The sequence below is a fragment of the Paramormyrops kingsleyae genome, chromosome 8 (assembly GCF_048594095.1).
Source record: "Paramormyrops kingsleyae isolate MSU_618 chromosome 8, PKINGS_0.4, whole genome shotgun sequence".
Taxonomy (NCBI): Eukaryota; Metazoa; Chordata; class Actinopteri; order Osteoglossiformes; family Mormyridae; genus Paramormyrops; species Paramormyrops kingsleyae.
In genome coordinates, this window is record NC_132804.1 from 23998985 (window position 1) to 24021973 (window position 22989).

Consider the following 22989-nt stretch of genomic DNA (forward strand, 5'->3'; position numbering starts at 1 on the left):
TTTATAGCCATCTCTAATATAATGTTCAACTTAACCCAGATTCATTTCATTTAGGTCCTTAAGTGTTCCTTATGCGTTGTCTACTGCTGGACATTCTGGAAGCTCCTGCTTCATGAGATCTTCTTGGGGTACCGTTTTAATACTCCTATGCGCAGAGGGAGGTGCTGGAATCTCCAGAGTCTGAAGCTGCTCTAGCCAGAGGCCTCTGATGCCGTACAAAACTGAGCGACACCTCGCCTAATATGATAAAACGTGAATAAAACACCATTAGACTTGTAGTCTACAGATCACTGTTCTGTACTCAGGATATTTCTCTAGTAAGCGTGTTGAATTAGAAATGACTGCGTTGTTTTTATAGGACTTCTGGGCCAGTTTTTCAAATGATATTTCAAAGTAGTAATGTTAACATCGCAAGTAAACTAGGTGCGTTTTGGTTGGGGTTTTAAACAGACGTGGCCAGTTTGTTCAAACCTACTCTTCCAAATCTTAGTCATGCGGCTCAGACTTCAGTGTAAACTATGTCACGTCCCAGGTATTTTTGGTGCTTTGGCCAGCGGGGGTTTGTAGTTTGTGCCGGTTTTGTTTAGTGCCTGGTGCAGCTGCGCTCTCTATAGGCCACTCAGGTACCTGCAGGTTGTTGGTTGACTGCAATTCATTCATCTCTGACTCTCTTATTCTGGCACTCTTTCTCTTGAATATGAAAACACTTTTCAGAACGACATCTGTTAATTTTTTTATTATTCTCACGTTCTGGACTTCCTCCTGTCTTCTCTTCCCTTTTTTCTCTCTCTATATATCTCTCCCTCTTTCTCCCCCCTCCACAGGAGACGTCGGTGCAGGAGGAGGTGGAGATGATGGTTGAAAGCCTCCTGGATGTTCTGCTTCAGACACTGCTTGCCATCATGAGCAAGTCTCAGTCTCAGGAGGCGGTAAGAGGCCAACGCTGCCCGCAGTGCACGGCTGAGATCACTGTTAGTAACTAACAATCTGGTTCTTCTTTATTCGTCCTACCCACCCCTCCCTTCCTGGCCATCAGCCACCCTTGCCCCCCACCTCCGCCTCTCACCCCATACACCGCTCGACCTCCACTTTTGCCCCAGCATGTTCGCCTCATTGCCATCCAGCCCCTGGATGCTCGTCAGCCCAGCCTTCTGCACCTCTGTCCCAGTCCTGATGTACACGGCCGCGGAGCCATTCAGTCCTGCAGGTCATAAACTAAGCGAGCCGCTAAGCACAAGGCGGAGTCGTAAGCCAGCCCTCAACTTTGACTCCTTCCCCTGGGAATTATTCCTGACCTTCAGTTGCTCATCCTTCACCGCATAATGTAATACATGCGGCGACAAATGCATTTCCCCCAATTACTGTACTCTGAACTGGGAAAGTATCTGACCAGTGAAGTTGATGGAGCCCGAGTGGGAAATCTGATTGGCTAAATACAAGTGGCACCCAGGTCATCAGATGCCTCATCTGATGTGAACTCTAAAGTATTTAGAAGAACCAATTAAAGTAACAGCCAGCCTTAGCTTAGCTTGCCTTGTACAATGCTTAGCAGAATATTATTCCTGATTTGCTTTTATGATCGGCCGGTGTGAACTTATCAAGTTTCTTTTTGCTTGACTTATAGCTTGATTGTGCTGCTTATGATATACAGTAAGGCGCTGAGTTGTCTAGGACTAGGTATTAATTTTTAATTTAATTCATTGGACTACCAGACAGGCTACATGCTTGAATAGTAGAAAAATACTTAAGGAATTATCCTCTATGCTAGTGTTTCCCAATCCGGACCTCGGGGAGCCACAGACTGTCCATGTTTTTGTTCCCTCCCAGCTCCCGGAGGGAGCAAAAATGTGGACTGTCTTGCAGGGAGCTTGGAGGGAGCAAAATGTGGACTGGAGGTGGCTCCCCGTGGACCGGATTGGGAAACAATGCTCTGTACAGCCTGGCATGGTATTTGAGAGTATTTTTACCATTCCACACTTCCTTCCACCCTTTCTCCCTGTTCCCCATATACATTTTGTAAATCTGCCAAGCCTTTTGCCAGCAGGCAGCTGGATTGGCTGACGGGTACGTGTGTACCTGCTGTTCTTCTTGTTCCACAGGGCGAGTACGTCTCCTGCCTCCTCTCTCTGCTGCGCCAGATGTCAGACATACATTTCCAGCACCTCCTGGATAACTTCCAGAGCAAAGAGGAGCTGAAGGTGGGTCACTTGTCAGTACCTGGGTGCTGTTCCTTGTCGGATATCCTCGCCCTCTTGCCAGGCGTCCATTATGTCATCAAGTGAATTAATTTTGGAGAAGCATGAAAGTGTCGGGGTTCTCCGAGCTGAATGTAATGTATGTTCAGCACGTTTGCATAAATGTATCACACCAGCAGCTGTAAGGTTTTCAGCCGTCCAAGGAATTAAAACATCACCTGTAGGCCACAGACAAACGAACCTCAGCAGGGACCGGGGCCTGAATCTTGTGCTGTGATCTCTCCCAGGAGTTCCTGCTGAAGATCTTCTGCGTGTTCCGCAATCTCATGAAGTTGAGTATCTTTCCCAGAGACTGGAATGTGATGAGGCTGCTGACCAGCAAGTGAGTGCGTCTTTCACGGTCCGTGATGTTTTCAGGCGCCAATGGAGAACGGGAAGCATAGTGTTCCTTGTGGAACCGAACTCTGTACATGTGGTTGGAATCGGGATGGAGGCCCTGCTCTGTTGCCCTGGATGTTTGATGTTACTTTGGAAACACTAGTGTTTATGCCCAAACTATTAGATTTATTTTAATTAATTTAATTGAGAGAATTGGTAGGAAGTAGATTTTCCTCAGTAACGGATATAAAACACTGGAACTGACTGGACTGATATGCTGTTTTGGAATTTGAATTTGTTATCTTTGATATATAATCTCTGATGATTATTTTAAGTAAGGGGCTCTTTATAGATATCTTGGACAGTTCATGGTGAACTCAATTGCAGAAACTCAATCGCAGACATCAGATATTTTCCTGTAGTTATTGTGAGGAATCCAGAGACTTCTGAAACAAACAAGGTCAATAACCCTGTTCAGTGGGCTTCTGAAAATGGCCGTGTAAGTATTTACTTCATAAGGTAATGTCTGATTTTTTACATGTATATTTTGTTTCCATGTTTCCATCAGCATCATTGTGACCACCACCCAATATCTGTCCCCGGCTTTGCACAAAAACTTCACCGACGCCGACTTTGACTTCAAGGTGCGTGTGAAATTCCTGAAAGTTTAATTGTGACAACTTCATCAGTTGGCTGTGACACCAGTTTCCATATGGAAGACCAACTTCTACCCCCCCCATCCCCCAGTAATCTGTAAGACCCCAGCTAGAGTTTTGTTTTATCATTTTGGAGCACTAACCAGAATAAATGTCCTTTGAAGGTAAATGATTAATCATCATTACAGAAAAACAGTAACATAAAGTATAGCTTCAATTACACGTTGACTTCCAATCTACAAACAAATTCATCTTTTAAAGTAATATCGTGACTTCTGCAGTAAATAAATCAGGAAGAGTAAGGTTGATTGATCGTTGGGTCATCACAAAGGCCCGTCCTCTTCCTCAGTAGTCCTCAAGCCATGAGAGATGTTTATGCTGATCCTAGATCAGTAGGAAGGCAGGTGTAGCAGCCTGGCTGCGACTGGCTGGCATACTTCAAACTCATCCTCACCCTAATTACACAGTTGGATCATTCTCAGGGTGATAGCTTGTCTCTGCAGGGCTTGCGATGAGCTTTGATGTCCGTACCCAGCCCAGCTTCAGAGGCTGTGCCTAAGATGTCGCGCCTTTTATTCCTCCCCCACCATTTTAGGTGTGGAATTCCTACTTCAGTCTGGCCATCTTGTACATTAACCAGCCCAGCCTGCAGCTGGAGACCCTGACCCCAGCCAAACGGAAGAAAATTCTGGAAAAGTAAGACCATCACACATCACGTGACCATCGACGATCATGAATGAATGAAAGCATGAAAGAGTCATGTACGCCAGCTTTACTGCTGTAATTTTTTTTCCCTTAACAGAAGCTGAAGCCTATTTGTCTGAATGTGTTTTTTGGAGTATTTTCTGTGGGCCACATAATGATTCTGCTTCTCTGTCTTCGAAATGTTTATTTTACTTCATCAATCCAGAATGATTTATTTAATAATTATTCGCTTATGCTATTTCTCCGATTCCAAGCTACCAAACATTTTTGTAGTATTTTTCTAAGGAGGATCAAAGGCTTCTCATTATAGTAATATGGAGGTACATTAAAAATATATTATACTGAATCCTGTGTTAGCAAGTTGCATTGTTTGGACTTCTAGCCTTAAAATAAGCCTCTTTGTCAGCGAGCTGGACTATATTCTATTAATATGTGTATCCTGGGAGCTCTGCTTCCCAGCCCTGACACAAGAGCCGTAATGAGTCATCCTGAATCACGCCGCATTGCCGCATGAAGCGCAGCAGCCTCGGATCTCACACAGCCCACGATCCCAAGGCCGGTTTCCATGGGGAGTCGCATCGGAGCCCGTTTTTAGCGGAGGCGTGAGGCGCCGGGGGGATGAGGAGAAGCACGCGGAGACGGGTGGGATGGATGAGCGGAGGGTTTGCAGGCGAGGCAGTAATATGGAGAATGCGAGGCGTCAGCAGAAGCGAGGATTAGGGGGAGGGCAGGGCCCCTGCGACGGGCTGCATTCTGGAGCGCCATGGTGGTGACTTGGCATCCACGGCCATGTGGACTGAGAGGCGAGCTTGTCCATGGTGTTGCAGTGTGCACCTTAGTCACGGTGCCTATTAAAGCTTGGTTTGTGGCTGCAAGCCTGCTAGCCGCGTATGTCCATCGCAGTCACAAAAAGAGATTCAGAGACATCGGGCTTTGGGTTAATCCTTTTGCCTGTTTTTCTCTCTCTCTGATTTCGTTCATTGTTGGGCTTTCACACAGAACACCAGTGAAGCAGATGAGTACATACTCACTGGGTCATGTACACAGGAAGTAACAACCTCTTCCTGTCCACTGCTCCTATCCTAAGAAGGTCTCGTCCCACTCAATGAGGGATCTTCTCCATCCCATTTGTTTTGGAGCCACTGAACATATATTTGCCTGCAGCAATAATGGATAAAGTGAAAATTGCCTTTGATAACTTTATTGTCAGAAGTCCCCGTTGCCAGATTCATCTTCTGCTAACCAAAGTCCTACCGTTGCCTTGGCAGGTACGGTGACATGAGGGTGATGATGGCCTATGAGCTCTTCAGCATGTGGCAGAATCTCGGTGAGCCCCGTTGGCGCACGCCGACTATTCACTATTCTTTTATCCTAGGTAATGTAAGTATCTCTTTTTGTGTGGCTTGTACCCTTCAATACAAATTGCCTTTTATTTGTTGCAGTAGTGCAGTACAGTTTGGTGAAAAGGCTGCATGCTCAGCTACGTACAAAAGACATGGCAGTAAAGTTCCACAAAGCACCACAGAAACTTTGCGGTGTTGACCTCTATAAATGTGAAATACCGACACTACAAAAACATACCTGCATTCATCCTGCTAGCATTAGCCTTGATGGCTTTAGGCTTATTCTCTGCTTCTTTTTTATTTTTTAGTGGATGATATAACGTTGTGGATAGTGGGGGAGTTTTTTTTTTTATTAAAGAAGGATACAGCAGTACTGTGTCAAATCATTAAATTCTACCGTTGCCTCTTTGTTGAAGTCGTCTTTAAGCTTAAACAGAAAATTGAACTCTACTTGTTTACTCGTTTTACCCGGAGACCTAGAGGACCTTCAGGTCTGGAATTGCATAATAGCAGGTGCTTCCAAAGTGTTGGAATCCAAAGAGAATCTTTTTAAACTGTTGTCGTCTTCTTCCTCCTCACAGGTGAGAACAAGATCCATTTCATCCCTGGCATGATCGGGCCCTTCCTGGGCGTGACGCTGGTTCCTCAAGCGGAGGTGCGCAACATCATGATACCGATCTTCCATGACATGATGGACTGGGAGCAGCGCAAGAATGGCAACTTCAAGCAGGCCAGTCTTCTCCAATGCTCCACATGTCCCTCCGCACATCACCCCCGTGGTAGCTGGCCGACCCGCTTTGGTGGCAGCGCCCCCTGTTCTCCTTCACACTGCTTTTCCCTTTTCTCACGCCGCTCCAGGTGGAGGCGGAGCTCATCGACAAGCTGGATAGCCTGGTGTCCGAGGGCAAGGGGGACGAGAACTACCGCGAGCTCTTCGGCCTGCTGTAAGCACACCCCCTCAACCCGGCACCCCCCATTGCAGACGCACACTTCCTGCACCCCCCCCCCCCCCCCCCCGCCTTCTCTCCTGCCCGTTTCCAAAGGGTGGTGTGAGTGATAACCTGTCCCCAGCTCTCTCACTTGGATGGTAACCCTCTTGTCTTTGCTTTGCTCTCTGCTACCACGGCATTAGAACTCAGCTCTTTGGCCCTTACCCCAGGTAAGATAACACATTTCTACTGATCAAGCCTGTACTAATACCAGCGATGATCCCGCCCCACCGTGTGTATTGGCATGCATTCTGGGTGTGTTTCGCTATCCGCCCCCTCAGAATTGCGCTGACCTAATTTCCCTCCGGTCTGCCACCAGCCTCCTTGAGAAGATCGAGCAGGAGACCTGGCGTGAGACGGGGGTCTCCTTTGTCACCTCGGTCACCCGTCTCATGGAACGTCTGCTGGACTACAGGTGCGTAAGTCAGACGAGAGGGAGGAAAGCCACACTCTCCATAAGGTTATCTGTATAGATGTAAAGCCGGTGGAACACATAGGATGTAAACAAAAATGTCAAACTTTTTGCTTCTTTTACCAGGGACTGCATGAAGGGAGACGAGACAGAAAACAAGAAGATTGGCTGCACTGTAAACCTTCTCGTAAGTTGAAGGACCTCTCTTGACATTTATAAACACAACTTCTGAGGTGGTACACATTGATCTGCAGATTGGTGTTGGACTGAACCATAGTGGGTCTGTCTGTTGTGCCTGACAGTGCTTCCCGGTCTCTGATTAGAGCCTAGTTGATCTGTGTGTGCTGTCTCTTCTAGAACTTCTACAAGTCAGAGATAAATAAAGAGGAGATGTACATTCGCTACATTCACAAGCTGTGTGACATGCACCTGCAGGCAGAGAACTATACAGGTAGGACCGGCCTTTGTGAGGACACTTAGCAGATGTCCTGCTCACAAAGCCCCAGGCAATCTTGCATCTTTTCCCTTTTTCCCCTCTTCAAAACCACCCGAATCTGCAGAGGCAGCATTCACACTCCTGCTGTACTGGGAACTGCTCCACTGGGAGGACCGACCACTCAGGGAGTTCTTGCACTATCCCGCCCAGAGCGAGTGGCACCGCAAGGAAGGTCTTTGCCGCAAGGTCATCCACTACTTCAACAAAGGGAAGGTAATGAACACACACACCAGCATCTGTGAAGGGATGCCCAAATTTGTACAGCAGACGAGCCAAGATGGGCAGTTGTGGAACCAAGTGTAGATGCTTCAAGTAATGCATCAATAAGCACATTCTCCTCCAGAAAATGTATTTTTTATTGACATAGTAGCAGTTTTACTGAGAGATTAAATTTATGATTTGCTTTTTGCATTTATATACTATGCTTTCGTGCCAATACAAAACAGAGGGATTAACTGGAGTTGTATAATTTGCACATTCGGGAACAGTTTCATATTGTTCCCTCAGTAAGGCTTGCCTAACGCGCTTTCTTACAGTGTTGGGAATATGGAATCCCCTTGTGCCGGGAGCTAGCCTTCCAGTACGAATCACTCTACGATTATCAGAGTCTCAGCTGGATACGGGTGAGTGGCAGCTCTGCTGAGGGCTGTTTTCTTGTGTGTTTTCAGTGAAAGTGAACAACACGTCGATGGAGACCAGGGGTCCTCAACTAGCTTCCCCTAGTGCCAAATTTCATCAGCATCACAAAGCCAAAGTCCCCTGGCGATAAAATTTGCTGACTGGTCCTCTCTGGTGTAGACTATGTAAATTTATAGCTGGGCTTTGTTCCTTTGTTCATTTGTTCCTTCATTATAGTAAGCATTCATCTCTATAAGAAATGAAAAGCAAGTCAGAAGCTTTCTTTTAACAACTGTGCTCATAAAGATATTTTCCATATTCCCATTGGTAGAAAATGGAGGCAGCCTATTATGACAACATCATGGAGCAGCAACGGCTCGAACCCGAGTTCTTCAGGGTGGGGTTTTATGGCAGAAAATTCCCTTTTTTCCTCAGGGTGAGTTAGACTGCTTTTACAAAGTCGCATACATGCTATGCATGAAAGGTTTATTTGCTAATTTTTTGCTTCCTTTAATTTCTCTCATAGAACAAGGAGTTTGTTTGTAGGGGACATGATTATGAGAGGCTTGAAGCGTTCCAGCAGAGGATGCTGGGAGAATTCCCACAAGCTATTGCCATGCAGCATCCCAACCAACCAGACGAGTCCATTTTACAGAGTGATGCCCAGTGTATCCATAAATGTTAAAGAACATGTACGGTCTCTCTTATAATGAGCACTTTGTTTACATGTGCGTGTCATTCTGGCACGATGTGTCATTGTTCTCATCATGATACTCGTGCCCTATTCTCAGTATTATCAAGGAATAGTATTCTGAATGAAATAAAAGTTGTTATAAATGTGTTTTTGAATTTTGCTGAGTTGGCATCATTAATCACAGTAAGACACGAATCAGGTCAGTGTGAAGTTGATGTTCTCATAGTATCTACCACGTGCGTTTCCTTGACAAGCTGCCCTGCAGACCTCCAAATCTACGCTGTCACGCCAGTGCCTGAGAGTGCGGACGTCCTCCAGCTGGACCGTGTGCCGGACCGTATCAAGAGCTTCTACCGGGTCAACAACGTGCGGCGCTTCCGATACGACCGGCCCTTTCATAAGGGCCCTAAAGACAGAGAGAATGAGTTCAAGGTCAACCAAGATTCACCTTTTTCCACATTATCTGCTGTTTTTGGCAGGATGCTTAACCCTAAGGCTTCTGAGGATGAAGAGGAACCATGCTTTAGGCTACTGTCTCCATCTTGTGCAGTTCATTACATTTTTAATTAGGAATTGAGGCCTACAGACTTTGAGAGCTGTCAGACTAGATAGGAAAAGTCTTGGGGTGGGGGATCAGTGTCTGCTTCTTACCTAGTTTGCTCCCTTTTTTGTGTCCAGAGCCTTTGGATTGAAAGGACCACCCTGATCCTAACACACCCTCTGCCCGGCATCTCTCGCTGGTTTGAGGTGGAGAAGCGAGAGCTGGTGAGTAGACGGGTCCAAGATCACACACATAACAGTCCGAGGGCTTCATCCTGGTGATCTCAGTGTGACCAGTATCACCAAGCTGCTGACAGCCATGCCTGCCATGTGTCTGTGGCAGGTGGAGGTGAGTCCCCTGGAAAATGCGATATACGTGGTGGAGAACAAGAACCAGGAGCTCCGTACGCTGATCACACAGTATCAACACAAGCAGCTCCACGGCAACGTCAACTTGCTCAGCATGTGTCTGAACGGGGTCATCGATGCAGCCGTCAACGGGGGCGTGGCCAGGTACCAAGAGGTAGGTGGCATCCTCTAATTCTTCTAAAGACATGCGTGCCCTGGAGAGCTGTTTAAGAAGCCATAGTTAGTGACTTTGTATATTGGTCCAGGCGTTTTTCGATAAGGAGTACATTAGCAGTCATCCAGAGGACACCGAGAAGATCGGGCAGCTCAAAGACCTCATGCAGGAGCAGGTGAGGCTCGTTCTTCTGGTACAGTAACATGGGAGTCGTACAGTGGAGCAACTGCTTTTGTCATCTGTGCTTCATCATCCACATGTGGATGTTTTCTTGCAGGTTCACATCTTGGGAGTGGGCCTGGCCGTTCATGAGAAGCTGGTGCACCCAGAAATGCGGCCTCTGCACAAGAAGCTGATAGATCAGTTCCAGATGATGAGGAGCAGCCTATATCATGTGAGGGGTGTTTCTCAACTCACAAAACTCGCTTCGCTATCATCTCAGCTCTTGTATTTACACTCAGGTTGGAGAAATGTACTCTAGTGTGGACCAGCAGAGTGGTTGACACCCCATCCTGGGTTGTTCCCTGCCTTGCACCCATAGTCTCCAGGATAGGCTACAAAATGCCCCCCCCCCCCCCAACCCTGAGTAGGATAAGCAGTTATAGAAAATGGATGGTTGGATGGTATTAGAGTGCCAGGGTCTTTAGCCTAAAGAAAGTATGCATTAAAGACAGTCCTAGCTGCCAGTGTTGAGGTCACACCATGTTGTGACATCCAGTGAATCAGCCACTGGGGCAGTCTCAATATTCAGAGCAGTGTTTGTACGTGATCCTGCAGGGGCTTCCCGGCTTGGACAAGCTGAGTCCGGCCTACTCCGGAAACAGCGCCCCCCGGGGCTTCCTGGCGCCCCACAGCCCCATGAGTCCCGAGAGCCTGAAGATGATGCACAGACACAGGTGAGTGAGGCCGGGGAGCTGGAAGAGGTCACACACTGAAAAGCAAGCGTGGCGAGAACGGGGAACGCAGGCGTTCCAGTACAGAGGTGGGTCCCGCCCACAAATGTCTGTCAGGCAGAGTGAAACACACATGGTTGCAAAGACAACAGGTCATACCCAGCAGCATGAGAAGACCTTAGCAACGTGCGTCAAAATTCTACCACCCCATGAAGTATACATCCCACATAAATAATACAATATTAGTCCATTTCAGTTCCAAAGAAATCACTATTGTGCAAATGCAATTATGTGCAATAACCTGCTATAATAGTCACTTCTCACTTCTGCACTTTATGATATTGTTACATAGTCTACCTCAATATTTCTTTACTTTTTATAAATAATTTACTACTTTGTATATTACTTACATCTGTTTTGTTTTATTTACTTCATATTTGTGTTGCATCAGCTTTGGAAGTCACCAATATAATCTCATTGTGTGTATAACACAATGACAATAAAACTTTAGAATCTTGAATCAGTAGCTTAAAAACAAAGGGAGCTCATACTAATGCGTGTTACAGAAATAAACGGTATACTGGCTGAATTTGGCATATTAAAGTCAGCTGGTAATTAACATGCAGTTGTTATACACATGCAAAGGACACTGACTGGTTGCAGGACAATGGCTGCCTGGGTTCAGATATTAATGAAATTAAAACAGGTGTGATGTCATGGTGAAAATGCACATTCCCACCTCTCATTGGAGCGGAAAACCTTCTCTCTCTGTCTCTGAAATCCTGCTCTGCTTTCGCTGATGCCCATTTGCTTCAATCCTCCGCCGTTCTTTCTGGGCCTTGCTCACGTGCCCCCCCCTGTCTGTCTTCTGCCTCCGTCTTGTCTTGGCCTCCCCCCACACCCACCCCATCGGTCCTGATGCTCTGCCCCCATCCCACCGCCTTGCCCGCCCATCACCGTCCCCGTCTCTCGCTGTCTCTCTCTCCAGCCCGCTGAGCCTGCTGAGCTCTGTCCGCCAGTCCACGTCCTCACTGTCCTCTCACACCTCCAGCGAGACAGGCAACCTGGTCATCCTAACAGACGGCATGGTGCTGGAGCACCCGGAGGATGTGTACAGAATGCAGGTGTGCCCCCTGGTGTCTCTCGGATGTGTTCCCTAGCTGCTAATCACCACAGAGCAGTTAGATAACAGGGCATTTTTAATGGCTGTGAAGACGTTTTTGGGGCATTAGACTTTTATGTTACACTTTTTTGTAATTATTGTATCTTAAAACATCTTTTTATGTTTCTTCCTTGCATAATGGGCTCTTCACATGGCACTTGTTCTTGAATGCAGCCCAGCCCCTCCTCCTCCAGTCTGAGTTCCACTCACTCCGCCCCCTCTCAGATGATGAACTCCGCCCCCTCGAGCACCAGAGGTAGGTGACAGCCCCGTCGTCTGCGTAAATGAGCGCAGGTCTACACTGAGCTGGTGGATGAACTTACTGCACAAAGCCCGTTAAAAGGCAGGGTGTTTTCAGTGGGTTAATTTGTGCAAATCATGAGATTCTTTTAATGGCAGAAGGATACTTCATTTTTAAAGAAGACTCCATTAAATAAATGTTGTATCCTGATAACTGCAGTTAATCGCGAACGGCTGTGAGGACGGCAAGTGACTTCTTGCTAAAAACGGCCTTTATTCCTCAGTTAGAAACCACCGGAACTGTTTTTGACTTTACAACTCGATCGCTGGTGGCCACACACACTCGGCCGTGGTAAGCGGCCCAGTGGAGCCCTGGCCTGAGCAGACGGTACGACACCGTGGTCCTTCTCCGATGCCCCGGGACTCCCTGCTCCTTCTCTCTCCCCTGCGGCAGGTTCCCCGTCGCTGCCAGACAAATACAGGCACAACAGGGAGGTGGTGATGCTGCTGCCACCACACCGCGAGAGGCCCAGCAGTGCCATGTATCCGGCCATGACGGAGAACGGCCAGGTGGGGGCGTCGCATAGCTCCCCATCCTGCGCTTCAAATCGCATCAAATTTTATTTGTCAAACGTGCGATAGTATGCCAAACTGTGGTAGATGCAGGCAATGAAATGAATTTCCCTAAGTCCTACTTATAGTAAAGTAAAATGTAAAAAAAGTAAAAAATGGGTAAAAAAAAATATAGAAATGTTCAAATTGTCCACACTAAAAATACCCTACAAAGGCAACGTACAGTACACTACGCTGACACTGAAGCTGAGAAAAAGGCTGTTCTGCTTTCGTTTTAGTATAGATTTTGTAGTTATTGGTACAGAGTCTGTCTGCGCGTCCGCCGATACAGATTCTGTGATGGGTTTGGTCTTGTCGCCGTTCGGCAGTCCCTCGTGCATGACTCTCGGCTCTTCCTCTGCCTGCAGCCAACCAACTTCCACCGTGCCCTGTTCCACCAGGTGATTGGCCCATGCAAACCATGCAGCGACCCCAACCTTTCCGTGGCGGAGAAGGGTAATATCTTCCTCTCAGTCCTTGTTGTTGTTAATTCCTTTGTTAAATGTTCTCAGTAACTTAGACCTACCTTTAGATTGGTGTCCAGATCGTTATTTTGTAATATCTTGCAAAACAGACACAAAGTTTAATGCACACCCAACCATAAATCTTACTAATCTTTTCAGACCTTTGTCCACTGTTATATTATTATGGCATTGCTCTCCTTATTCAACATCTCCAAGCCCTAACATATTGTATTACATCCTAGCAAATGGTTGCTTTTTGTCCATAAAATAGTACCTTAGAGGTTATGGATTCTTTCATATATATATATTGCATATCTCTTCAGTAAAAGATATTAAGAGCTATGTAGGTTATATTAAACTGAGAAAGCTATAAAACATGTAATAAGGCTGAATCATGAATACTAGCAAAGGAACGTTAATTATTGTAACTACGAGACAGAAACACTACAATAGCCATTGTACTGTTGTTGTTAGCAGTAGAATATTAGTACTATCATCGTCGTATTTGTGGGGTATTAGTGACACAATAGCCTTGATCAATCTAATTGGATGTAAAGTCTGTAACAGCAGTAATGATGACGACAACCATGGTTTTCCGTCACGCATGATCCATGATTCAGAGGAGTATGGAGCCAATGCTTTGTGTAAGTCCTCACAGGGCTGGTGTTCCTTTGCTAGTCCTTGCAGCTCCCAGCAGCTGGAGTCTGGACAGTGGCACCAGGGAGGCTCTGCCCTTCCTGTCGGCCCACGTGGGGAGCGTGATGTTGCCCCCAGTTCCACCACGCAGTCTGCCTCCCGGTAAGACTCACTGTACCACTGTCAGCAGGCCCTGCTGTGGAACTGGAAGGCCTAGTCACCCTGTGTGTAGTGGATGTGCATGTAGCCCATCTATGTACAAACACATCGTTCATCTCACATGTAGCCCGTCCATGTACAAACACATTGTTCATCTCACATGTAGCCCGTCCATGTACAGACACATCGTTCATCTCACATGTAGCCCGTCCATGTACAAACACATCGTTCATCTCACATGTAGCCCGTCCGTGTACAGACACATCGTTCATCTCACATGTAGCCCGTCCGTGTACAAACACATTGTTCATCTCACATGTAGCCCATCCATGTACAAACACATCGTTCATCTCACATGTAGCCCGTCCGTGTACAAACACATCGTTCATCTCACATGTAGCCTGTCTGTGTACAAACATGATGTTCATCTCACATGTAGCCTGTCTGTGTACAAACATGATGTTCATCTCACATGTAGCCCGTCCATGTACAAACACATCGTTCATCTCACATGTAGCCCGTCCATGTGCAAACACATCGTTCATCTCACATGTAGCCCGTCCATGTACAAACAAATCGTTCATCTCACATGTAGCCTGTCTGTGTACAAACATGATGTTCATCTCACATGTAGCCTGTCCGTGTACAAACACGTCTTTCATCTCATGTAACCTGTCTGTGTACAAACACATCGTTCATCTCACATGTAGCCTGTCTGTGTACAAACATGATGTTCATCTCACATGTAGCCTGTCTGTGTACAAACATGATGTTCATCTCACATGTAGCCTGTCCATGTACAGACACAAACATCATCTCACATGCAGCCTGTCCATGTACAGACACAAACATCATCTCACATGCAGCCTGTCCATGTACAAACACAAACATCATCTCACATGTAGCCCATCTGTGCACAAGCACTGTGAGGGACTGCAGGTATTCCTCCAAGAGAAAACCCCACCTTAGACCACAAGGGGCTCATGAGTCAATAAACAGTTGTGGAAAATTGATGTAAACATCTAGATACGGTGTTTTTGCTATCAGCAAACAAATTACGAAAAACACCATGAAATCTTTATGAGCAAAGACGACCTTGAATGTGAGCCTATTTTTCAAGCCCCTGTAGTACTGAGGAGCGTTTATTGTAAGTGATGAGAGAGAAAAAACCTGTAAAAAAGACATTACAAAAATACCAGGTCAAATCAAAAAATGTTTCTTCTCCGTTATTAAAAAAATACTCTGTGTGAGAGAGATAGAGTGATATAAAAAGTGAAAAAGGGTATCAGTATCTTCACTAATCAGTACATTTACTGTGGAGAATATCGGTACGTGTCTGGATCTCGGATCTTGGCGATTTCCGCACTTTGCCTCTCCCTTGTCTCTTTGTGTTTCTCAAAGTGATCATCATACCCCACCGACCCATCCAAGGTCAAGCGAGCTTTCTGAGGGAACTTGCTGCCTGTTTCATATGTTCTGCTGCCCGTGTCGGTTTGGTGTTTCGACTGCACTGTCCTGTTGTCTTCCCCTTTAGGGCATTTCTCGATGCACTTTGATGCTTTCCACCACCAGATCGGCGACCTCCCCCCGGCTCTCCCTGCACGCTCTTTACGAAAGGTACCCCAGGAAGCTGTGCTGTCTGCCCCTACCCTACGCCATTCCTCACTCAATCCCAAGTGTCTCTCTTCCTTCACACCTTTTTCTGAGCCAGAACTGTACCACACTGACTTGCAGATATGCAGAGTGTGTTTGTGTGTGTGTGTGCGTGTGTGTGTATGTGTGTGGGTTGGCGCCATTGCTTTCATGCCCTGATCTTTTTTTTTATTTATTTTTTTCAGCATTAATGTATTGTGCACGACAGATCTGGCTAGCCAGTATATTCCAGTAATAAAATTGCATGTTAAGACTATGACTAAACATTCAGCCCCATACAATAAACTATTTTAGTTATTTATAACTATGAATGTACCAAGATTTGTATGATGTTTTTATACTTCTATGTATTAGACCAGTGTTTCCCAACCCAGTCCTCGGGGAACCCTGGACAGTCCACGTTTTTGCTTCCTCTCAGCTCCCAGCGCACCTTTGCCAGGTATTTGGTGTTCCTGATTGACTGGGAGCTGGGAGAGAGCAAAAACTTGGAATGTCCGGGGTTCCCCGAGGACTGGGTTGGGAAACACTGTATTAGACCATGAGCACTCACTCTGTCTGATGATATAAAAACATGCATGCCTCTGTATTTCAGAGTAAAAGTGTTATGAACACATTGAACTTGTCCAGCTTAACACCTTTACGGTTTCAGGAAGATAAGTGTAGTGTATCTGTAGCACCAACATCTTCTCAATGCACGTCTTTAAGACTTGCACTTAACGAGGACTCACTGATGCAATCCATCTTGCTTTTGTTCCCACGATGCTGCTGCTTTGTCACCCCCTGCAGTCGCCTCTGCACCCCATCCCTGCCTCCCCCACCAGCCCACAGTCCGGCCTGGATGGCAGTAACTCCACACTATCGGGCAGCGCCAGCAGCGGCGTGTCCTCCCTGAGTGAGAGCAACTTCGGGCAGTCCTCCGAGCAGCCTGCCCGCACAGACACCATGGACTCCATGCCCAGCCAGGCCTGGACCACAGATGAGGACGTGGAGTCGTCCTACATCCCCGTCCGCTACAGCGTGTCCGAGCCCGACGTCCTCGACTCCGTCAAACCACCATGTCGCAGTCACTCGGCCCCCGGGGGGGTCATCCCCGCTGGCCAGGAAGGTCATACGCACCATCACATCCACGCCCACGCCCATGCCCACGCCCACGCCCACGCCCATTACCACCATGAGCCGCCCCCGGCCCTGCCACCCAAGCCCTACCTGAGGGAGGGCTGCATCCCTGAGGAGGACCTCCGACCTTTGGCACGGCCCATCCCCATGCCGCGGAAGATCTCCCAGCCACTTCTCACCAACAAGGAGGAGCAAGCCAAGGTGGCATGGGAGCACGGCATCAGTGAGGAGTAGGGTGGCCGGAGCACAGGGCGTGTCTTTGTGGCCCGGGGTTCTGGAGGGAGATCCAGGAAACGGATGAGCCCAAAGTCATAAATGGAGAGGGGGTGAGGGTGGGTTTCATTCCAGTCCTCCAGCTCGGAATCTTGAGACCACCCACCCAACATTCCAATTGTACGGAAACACAAAGAGATCTTAAAAAAATGTCCGCATTCTCATAGGCGGCAAATCCAAAAGGCCGCCGTCGCCACATTTCCATCGGATCCATTTGCGCGTGGAACAGTAACTCCTGTAGTGAACATCCCGGGAAAACTGTATTCGACACTGGTCATTGGTTTACTCTTAGCTTGTGTTAGTAATGGATCTGGATCTCCATTAGGAAACTCAAAATGTTGTGTTTTTCCATTGTGATCAATGGGTACTTCAGCCATTAGCTAAAACCCAAGCATAGCATCCTTTCATAATTCAGAGTCGAGGTGTTTGAATGTCATTCTTTTGTGACACCTCTGGTTCTGTAAGAGTATTTCATTCTATGAACTGTTAAATATCAAGGCTAGTGTTTTTGCCATACTCAATGCACAAGCAGCCTGCATTTCAGACAGAACGGTCTACCATAAATCTGTTTCAGAATATATATAGTAAGCACTTAGTTATTTATTGTCCATACATATAATTTAAAAAGATTTATTAAATAAAAAAAAAATCTTTCAAGATAAACATTACAAAAACCAATACTTAGAAAACTATTGCCTAGATCATCTCTAACTTTATAATATTAGTTACATGTTACGCTTGTAATCTAAATTTAGAAGCTACATGGAAATTATTTAATTTATTACAGATGCATTAACCATTTACAAAGCTATACATTTCCATCAAGCAACTGAGACAATCAGACCAGTTGTTTTAAAGTATCTAAGCTACACATAAAACAAGATCTCGCAATTCCATGAGGCTTTATCATGTCACCCTCCTACCAAACATGTTATAGTCCAATTAAATAACATTTAAATAATGAAAAAAAAGGGACGGCTAACTCAAAAGCTTTTTAAAGATGTCACTTTACAGTTTGGCTGAGTTTTGTTTTGGGAAATTGAATTATTTTTCATTTAGCTGGTAAAATAAAATATATATTTTTAAAAAAATAAATCTAGTCCTCCGCAATTTATTATAGAAATAGATATATCGTATATTAATAAATCCCTATGTCATAGATTGAGGAGGACGGTGGTTCTCTGTAAGAAATATATGCAAGACGGGGCAGAATGTGCCCTTTAGCTGCTTGATGAAGTGCACTGGAAATCGGGGGGGGAGATATTTTCTGAAGGTTATTATTTAAATGAAAAAATAACTAACTTCTGTATATGTCATTTTTTCTAACTTTTTTTCAATTTCAACTTTTTGTACAATTACTATGTGTGCATGTTCCTCTCCTAGTGCAGAAATAAGTTATATTGCTCAGACACCGCCCCCTTCCAGATCACATGACTTCACCAGACCAATGGCAGGTGGCAGCTGAGCCGGGGGCGGAGACGAACTGTCATGGACCTCTTGTTTTAAAGTAGTTGTTGCTGTTTGTTACACGATTCCTCTCCTCTGAATATCGATACATGGTTAGCTCTGCGGGCTGACGTCGGCACTCTGTGCCCCGCTTCGGCAACCCACCTGTGAATCCGCTTTACAAGTGCTCCGTGATGCCTGTAAGCTACGTCAGTGGACGCTCAGACTGTCTTCGTCTCGCTTCCATGAGCTCTTGGTACTGCTGACACGTGTCGTGAACGTGGCTCTGCAAACTCTGCTAATGGATAACACAGCTGAGAACAGGAGGGGGGTCCTTCTGCCCCGTGCGTAAAGCTCTTCGGCTCGGGTCTCACAGCGTAGTTACATATGAGCTCGACGTCTGTGTAAATATCTCTTCTTCTGTTCTATATAATGCACCACATGCAACCTTGTTTGTCTTATCCGATTGTGAGTTGCTTATTTATTGGCGATGGATGAGAAGCCCTTGGTTGGCATTTAGAGTGGCAGCAGCTTTTCAGTTCTTTGTCAGGGGCATTATTTCGAAATGGAGTGGTGAGAAATGTCAGTGGTTTTGGTTTGGAAGAGTCCATCCACCTCCCCTCCCCTGATGCCTTTTAAAAGCTGTTTACTGGGGGGGGGGGGAGGGTTTAAAATACTTTGGCATTGCCATGAAATGCTCATGAGTAAAACTGCCTTTACCTTTTTGGCCACTTTGCTATATCTGCAACCACAGTGCTTGTCTGGAGTAGGGGAGGGTACTTAAACTGTACGTGTGCCTCTGGGTAAGATAAGGTACAACACGTCCATGCCATAAAGATGCGCTGGGTTTTTTTTTTTTTAATTACTTATGAGAGGTGTAACGAGGTTTATTTCCTTCAGGTGTCCTTCAGCACTAAAATGCTGCAAGCTAACACTGAGCATGTGATATGCATACATTTCATATACATTATATCTAACCGATTACTATACTTGAAGATTGTCCTTTTCACTGAATAGGGGCTGTACAGTCTGTACAGCTCATTTTCTTCTTGTTTTCTTAGGAAAACTGGGAAAGCACCTGGAATCATTTCTGTAATAAAACAAATTTCTCTAAGTAGACTTAAGTATAATTTGGCCATAACTTGAGCTAACCATGGGATAGGAGCTAACCGGGGGGGAACAATTCCAAAATCTGCATAAATTTTTTTAGTTTTTGATTCAATATATGCAATTTTCACTGCTATAAGTGACCATAGGTCCAAACAATCATAACATTTTAGGCTGTTTGGTTTCAAAAATGTGTCACTGATGCAGCACTTAATTTAATCACATAATGCCACTTGCAGTAAGGTTTCTGTTCCTCATTTATCCTAAAATATTTTATATGCTTTTAGGTACTAATTACTATTGTGGCCTTTTGACTTGCTCTATCATACAGATATGTGACAAAATACAGTAAGGCATGAGTTACTATGAAAAGGGCATGATTTCATTCACAACTATAGATTATAAAATGTGTCTATGACAACAAAATGGTAAACATCAGTGAAATATTACACTCTACAGATGAAAGATTTATGGAGAATATTTTGACTGATTTATTGGCCAAATTCAAAATTACTGATCTGGATTTGTTTTAAATGAAGTTTAATTTTAAAAAAAAATACACACACTACATTCTGTATGCAAAGAGTAAGGTTATGAGAAAGTCATTTTGATTTTCATATGCGTCCTCATGTTTTTGTTGACTAAAGGTGGAAAAGCCATTGTATTGATAAGGAACACTGACAGCTTTGACTTATTTGATTTTAATTTTAATTTGTGTAATTGTATAAGGTTAGACAGAACTTTTACTGCCTAGTTTGGCTGAACTGTAACTTTGTACAGATTAATGACGGAGGAAGATGGGTTAAGATGTGAATCAGGTTTTCCAATAATATAGCAAACATTTTCTTGAACTACTGACTATATTTATAGATCTATTATTATTAGTGGTAACAAGACAATACGTCTGTAAGTTTACATTTTTTAATTGAAGAGAATGGAAGCATGTTTGAGAATGGGTGGTTGGAGAAGGTATTTACAGGTCGGGTGTTGAGTGTGACAGAATTTTAAACTTGAGGTTCACAAGGGTAGGTGTGTGGTTTAAACGGAAGCAGTTGTATTTTTAGGTGCCATTATAAGACTAGATTACCAGAGTATTGTGGGAAATGGGATACCTTTCTGAGTACCACTGCAGTTGCTAAAACCATTCAGTCTGGCTTTATTTTGTGTAAATAATCCTTCCAAAATCTGTCTATTTATAAGGTTTAAGAAGGGAAACCCATGTATAGACTGTGATTAATTGTCTGCATTGTACTTTATGATGTAAATGTGTTTAAAAAACGGTGACACTTTCAAAGGCCTCCCGTTACTGTTATTTTGTGTATTTTGCGTTAAAGACAAATATGGTGGAGAAGCTGAAAACACACACAAAAAAAAATCTTTGTATACGCATTCTGAAAGGTACTTTCTTGTATATATTGTGTTAGCATGAATAAACTGTGATGTGGATTTTAGATGTAAATACACACATTTTTTTCCTACTCACTTAACCGCGTTGATGTGGAATTCATTAATAATGCCTAACATTAAAAATTATGTTTTACCGACTCATTTGTGCCGTGTATTATTGGAATTTGTTTATTGCTATCTGGTTATAAAATTTAATTAAATTTGACAGGATAAAAAGTACCAAAAAACTAATTACACAATTGGTATATTGATCAACTATTGTGTTTCCTGTTATCTAGTGTGCAGGAATGAACATTAAATTACTTTTACTTGTCACAATTATTAAACAATGGGTAATATTTCTTAATTACATTTCAAATGCATTTATCAATTTAAAAACTTTAAATGGGATAAAGCCTCTATTTTTGTAATAATGGAAATGTAATTTAAACAGAGTAATTATTTAAACGGGAAAATGAATAGATTATATAGGATACAATCCATTCGAAGGCTAGCATCATACACTACAGTTAAAACTTTCTAATTTCATTATGGACTGTCTTTATTGTTACTTAGAAAACACAACCTATCAACCTAGACCATTTGCAAGCACAAATCAAATTTACAGTATGTGGATGAAAGTACTGGGACACAAGTTCTTAATCATTGAATTTAGGTGTTTCATTCAGACCCATTGCCACAGGTCCATGAAATCAAGCACCCAGCCATGCAGTCTGGTTTACAAACATTTGTGAAGGAACTGGTCATTCTGAAGAGCTCAGTGAATTCAAGCATTGCAATAAGTCAGTTTGTGAAATTTCTTCTGTGCTAGATATTCCACGATCAATTGAGGGCTGGTATTATCGCAGAGTTTGGTGGAGGAGGGACAAGGGTATGGAGTTGTTTTCCAGTGAAGGAAACTCTTAATGTTTCAGCATACCAAGACATTTCGGATGATTCTGTACTTCTGATTTTGTTGGAACATTTTGGGAAGGCCCTTCTCTGTTCCAGCATGACTGGTTCCCAGTGCACAAAGCAAGGTCCATAAAGACATGGTGAGTCTGATATGTGGAAGAACTTGACTGGCCCGCACAGAGCACTGACCTCAACCCCATCTAACACCTTTGGGATGAAGTAGAACAGAGATTGTGAGGCAGGTCTTCACATCCAACATCAGTGCCTGACCTCACAAATGCTCTTCTCGATTAATTGGCAAAAACTCCCAAAGATACACTCCAGAATCTTGTAGAAAGCCTTCCCAGAAGAGTGGCAGCTAATAGAGCTCCAAAGGGGTGACCATATTGATGCTCAGTGGCCTTGCTTGAGATTTTGGGTCCCATGAAAGCATATCTTATTGGGACCCCCAGTCCAGACAAACCAGTTATTTTCCAAATTTTCTAGGCCCCCTGTCACTCAGGGGCCCTTGGAAGTGTCCTAACTTTCCCCCACCTTACGGCGCCCCTGTTGAATCATAATCAGAATCATAATATCTGTATTGTCATTGTAATGGGTATCAAATTAATTCAGTACAATTCAAAAACTTTGACAATATTTATTGTCACGTGACAACTGACGAATTGAACTTATATGTATGACTGCCGATATGTATAATGTTCTCTCATTTACTAAATAAAAGTAGGGCTGCATTTCAAAATAAGAGAAAATAAATAAAATGTGAAAATTATGCATGTTTAAATAAGGTGCTTAACTTCAGAAAAATATAATAAAGGGAGGAAAGCTTGAATTTCCCCTTTTTCTCATATTCTCATATTTGTCGGAGTAACAACGCAAACGGAATGACAAGCTGTTTCAGGGAACAACGGTGCATTTTACTTTTCATTTCAAATAAAACGCTGGGTTGCCAACTTCAGCCAGCTGGCTGGAGTTAAAATTTCAATTCGAGATGTCTGCACAAATATGTAACAGTTCTTACCTTGTAAATAGTCTGCTTTTGTATTGAACCGTGTAAATACACTTTTAACGTAGCTAATTTTAGGTTTATAATAGAATAATATAGATTTGCTGTAAGATTTCCTGCATGGGTGTCATGCCAGATGCTTGAGACTTGGCAACCCTGAAAACGTACATTTTTTATTTCACCCGAGTTGATTTATATAACAAATAACATTACTTCTTTAAACGGTTGTTAAAAATTGGAAACTTCAACAAACATGAAATCACCAATAAACTATGTCTATTTATCCAACATGTTATATAATACATACTGTAGTGTTTGAAAAGTGTAGCTGTAGGATTTCAGGACAGAGCAGCCACTCTGTCCGGAATATTACGG

General features: G+C 44.3%; 1 protein-coding gene across 9 annotated transcripts in view; it reads left to right on the top strand.

Moving 5' to 3' along the window:
- The window catches only part of dock3 (dedicator of cytokinesis 3), a 188124-nt gene extending 167270 nt beyond the window's left edge, over positions 1-20854 (top strand). For 4 of the 9 annotated variants that reach the window (XM_072715502.1, XM_072715503.1, XM_072715504.1 and 1 more), the window contains 29 exons: positions 825-971; positions 2100-2198; positions 2483-2577; positions 3142-3217; positions 3825-3925; positions 5203-5261; positions 5859-6007; positions 6136-6221; positions 6410-6436; positions 6586-6681; positions 6805-6865; positions 7036-7129; positions 7239-7387; positions 7711-7797; positions 8124-8228; positions 8319-8460; positions 8752-8918; positions 9165-9251; positions 9370-9549; positions 9641-9724; positions 9827-9943; positions 10306-10445; positions 11431-11566; positions 11779-11859; positions 12295-12414; positions 12825-12912; positions 13599-13718; positions 15250-15332; positions 16155-20854. In XM_072715502.1, the coding sequence (XP_072571603.1) occupies positions 825-971; positions 2100-2198; positions 2483-2577; positions 3142-3217; positions 3825-3925; positions 5203-5261; positions 5859-6007; positions 6136-6221; positions 6410-6436; positions 6586-6681; positions 6805-6865; positions 7036-7129; positions 7239-7387; positions 7711-7797; positions 8124-8228; positions 8319-8460; positions 8752-8918; positions 9165-9251; positions 9370-9549; positions 9641-9724; positions 9827-9943; positions 10306-10445; positions 11431-11566; positions 11779-11859; positions 12295-12414; positions 12825-12912; positions 13599-13718; positions 15250-15332; positions 16155-16718 (3540 nt within the window). In that variant the 3' untranslated portion in view covers positions 16719-20854. Of the gene's footprint in view, positions 1-824; positions 972-2099; positions 2199-2482; positions 2578-3141; positions 3218-3824; positions 3926-5202; positions 5262-5858; positions 6008-6135; positions 6222-6409; positions 6437-6585; positions 6682-6804; positions 6866-7035; positions 7130-7238; positions 7388-7710; positions 7798-8123; positions 8229-8318; positions 8461-8751; positions 8919-9164; positions 9252-9369; positions 9550-9640; positions 9725-9826; positions 9944-10305; positions 10446-11430; positions 11567-11778; positions 11861-12294; positions 12415-12824; positions 12913-13598; positions 13719-15249; positions 15333-16154 lie in introns of all 9 variants that reach the window. The other 5 variants (XM_023811310.2, XM_072715505.1, XM_072715507.1 and 2 more) reach the window with 5 other exon arrangements.
- Positions 20855-22989: the final 2135 nt, after the last annotated feature.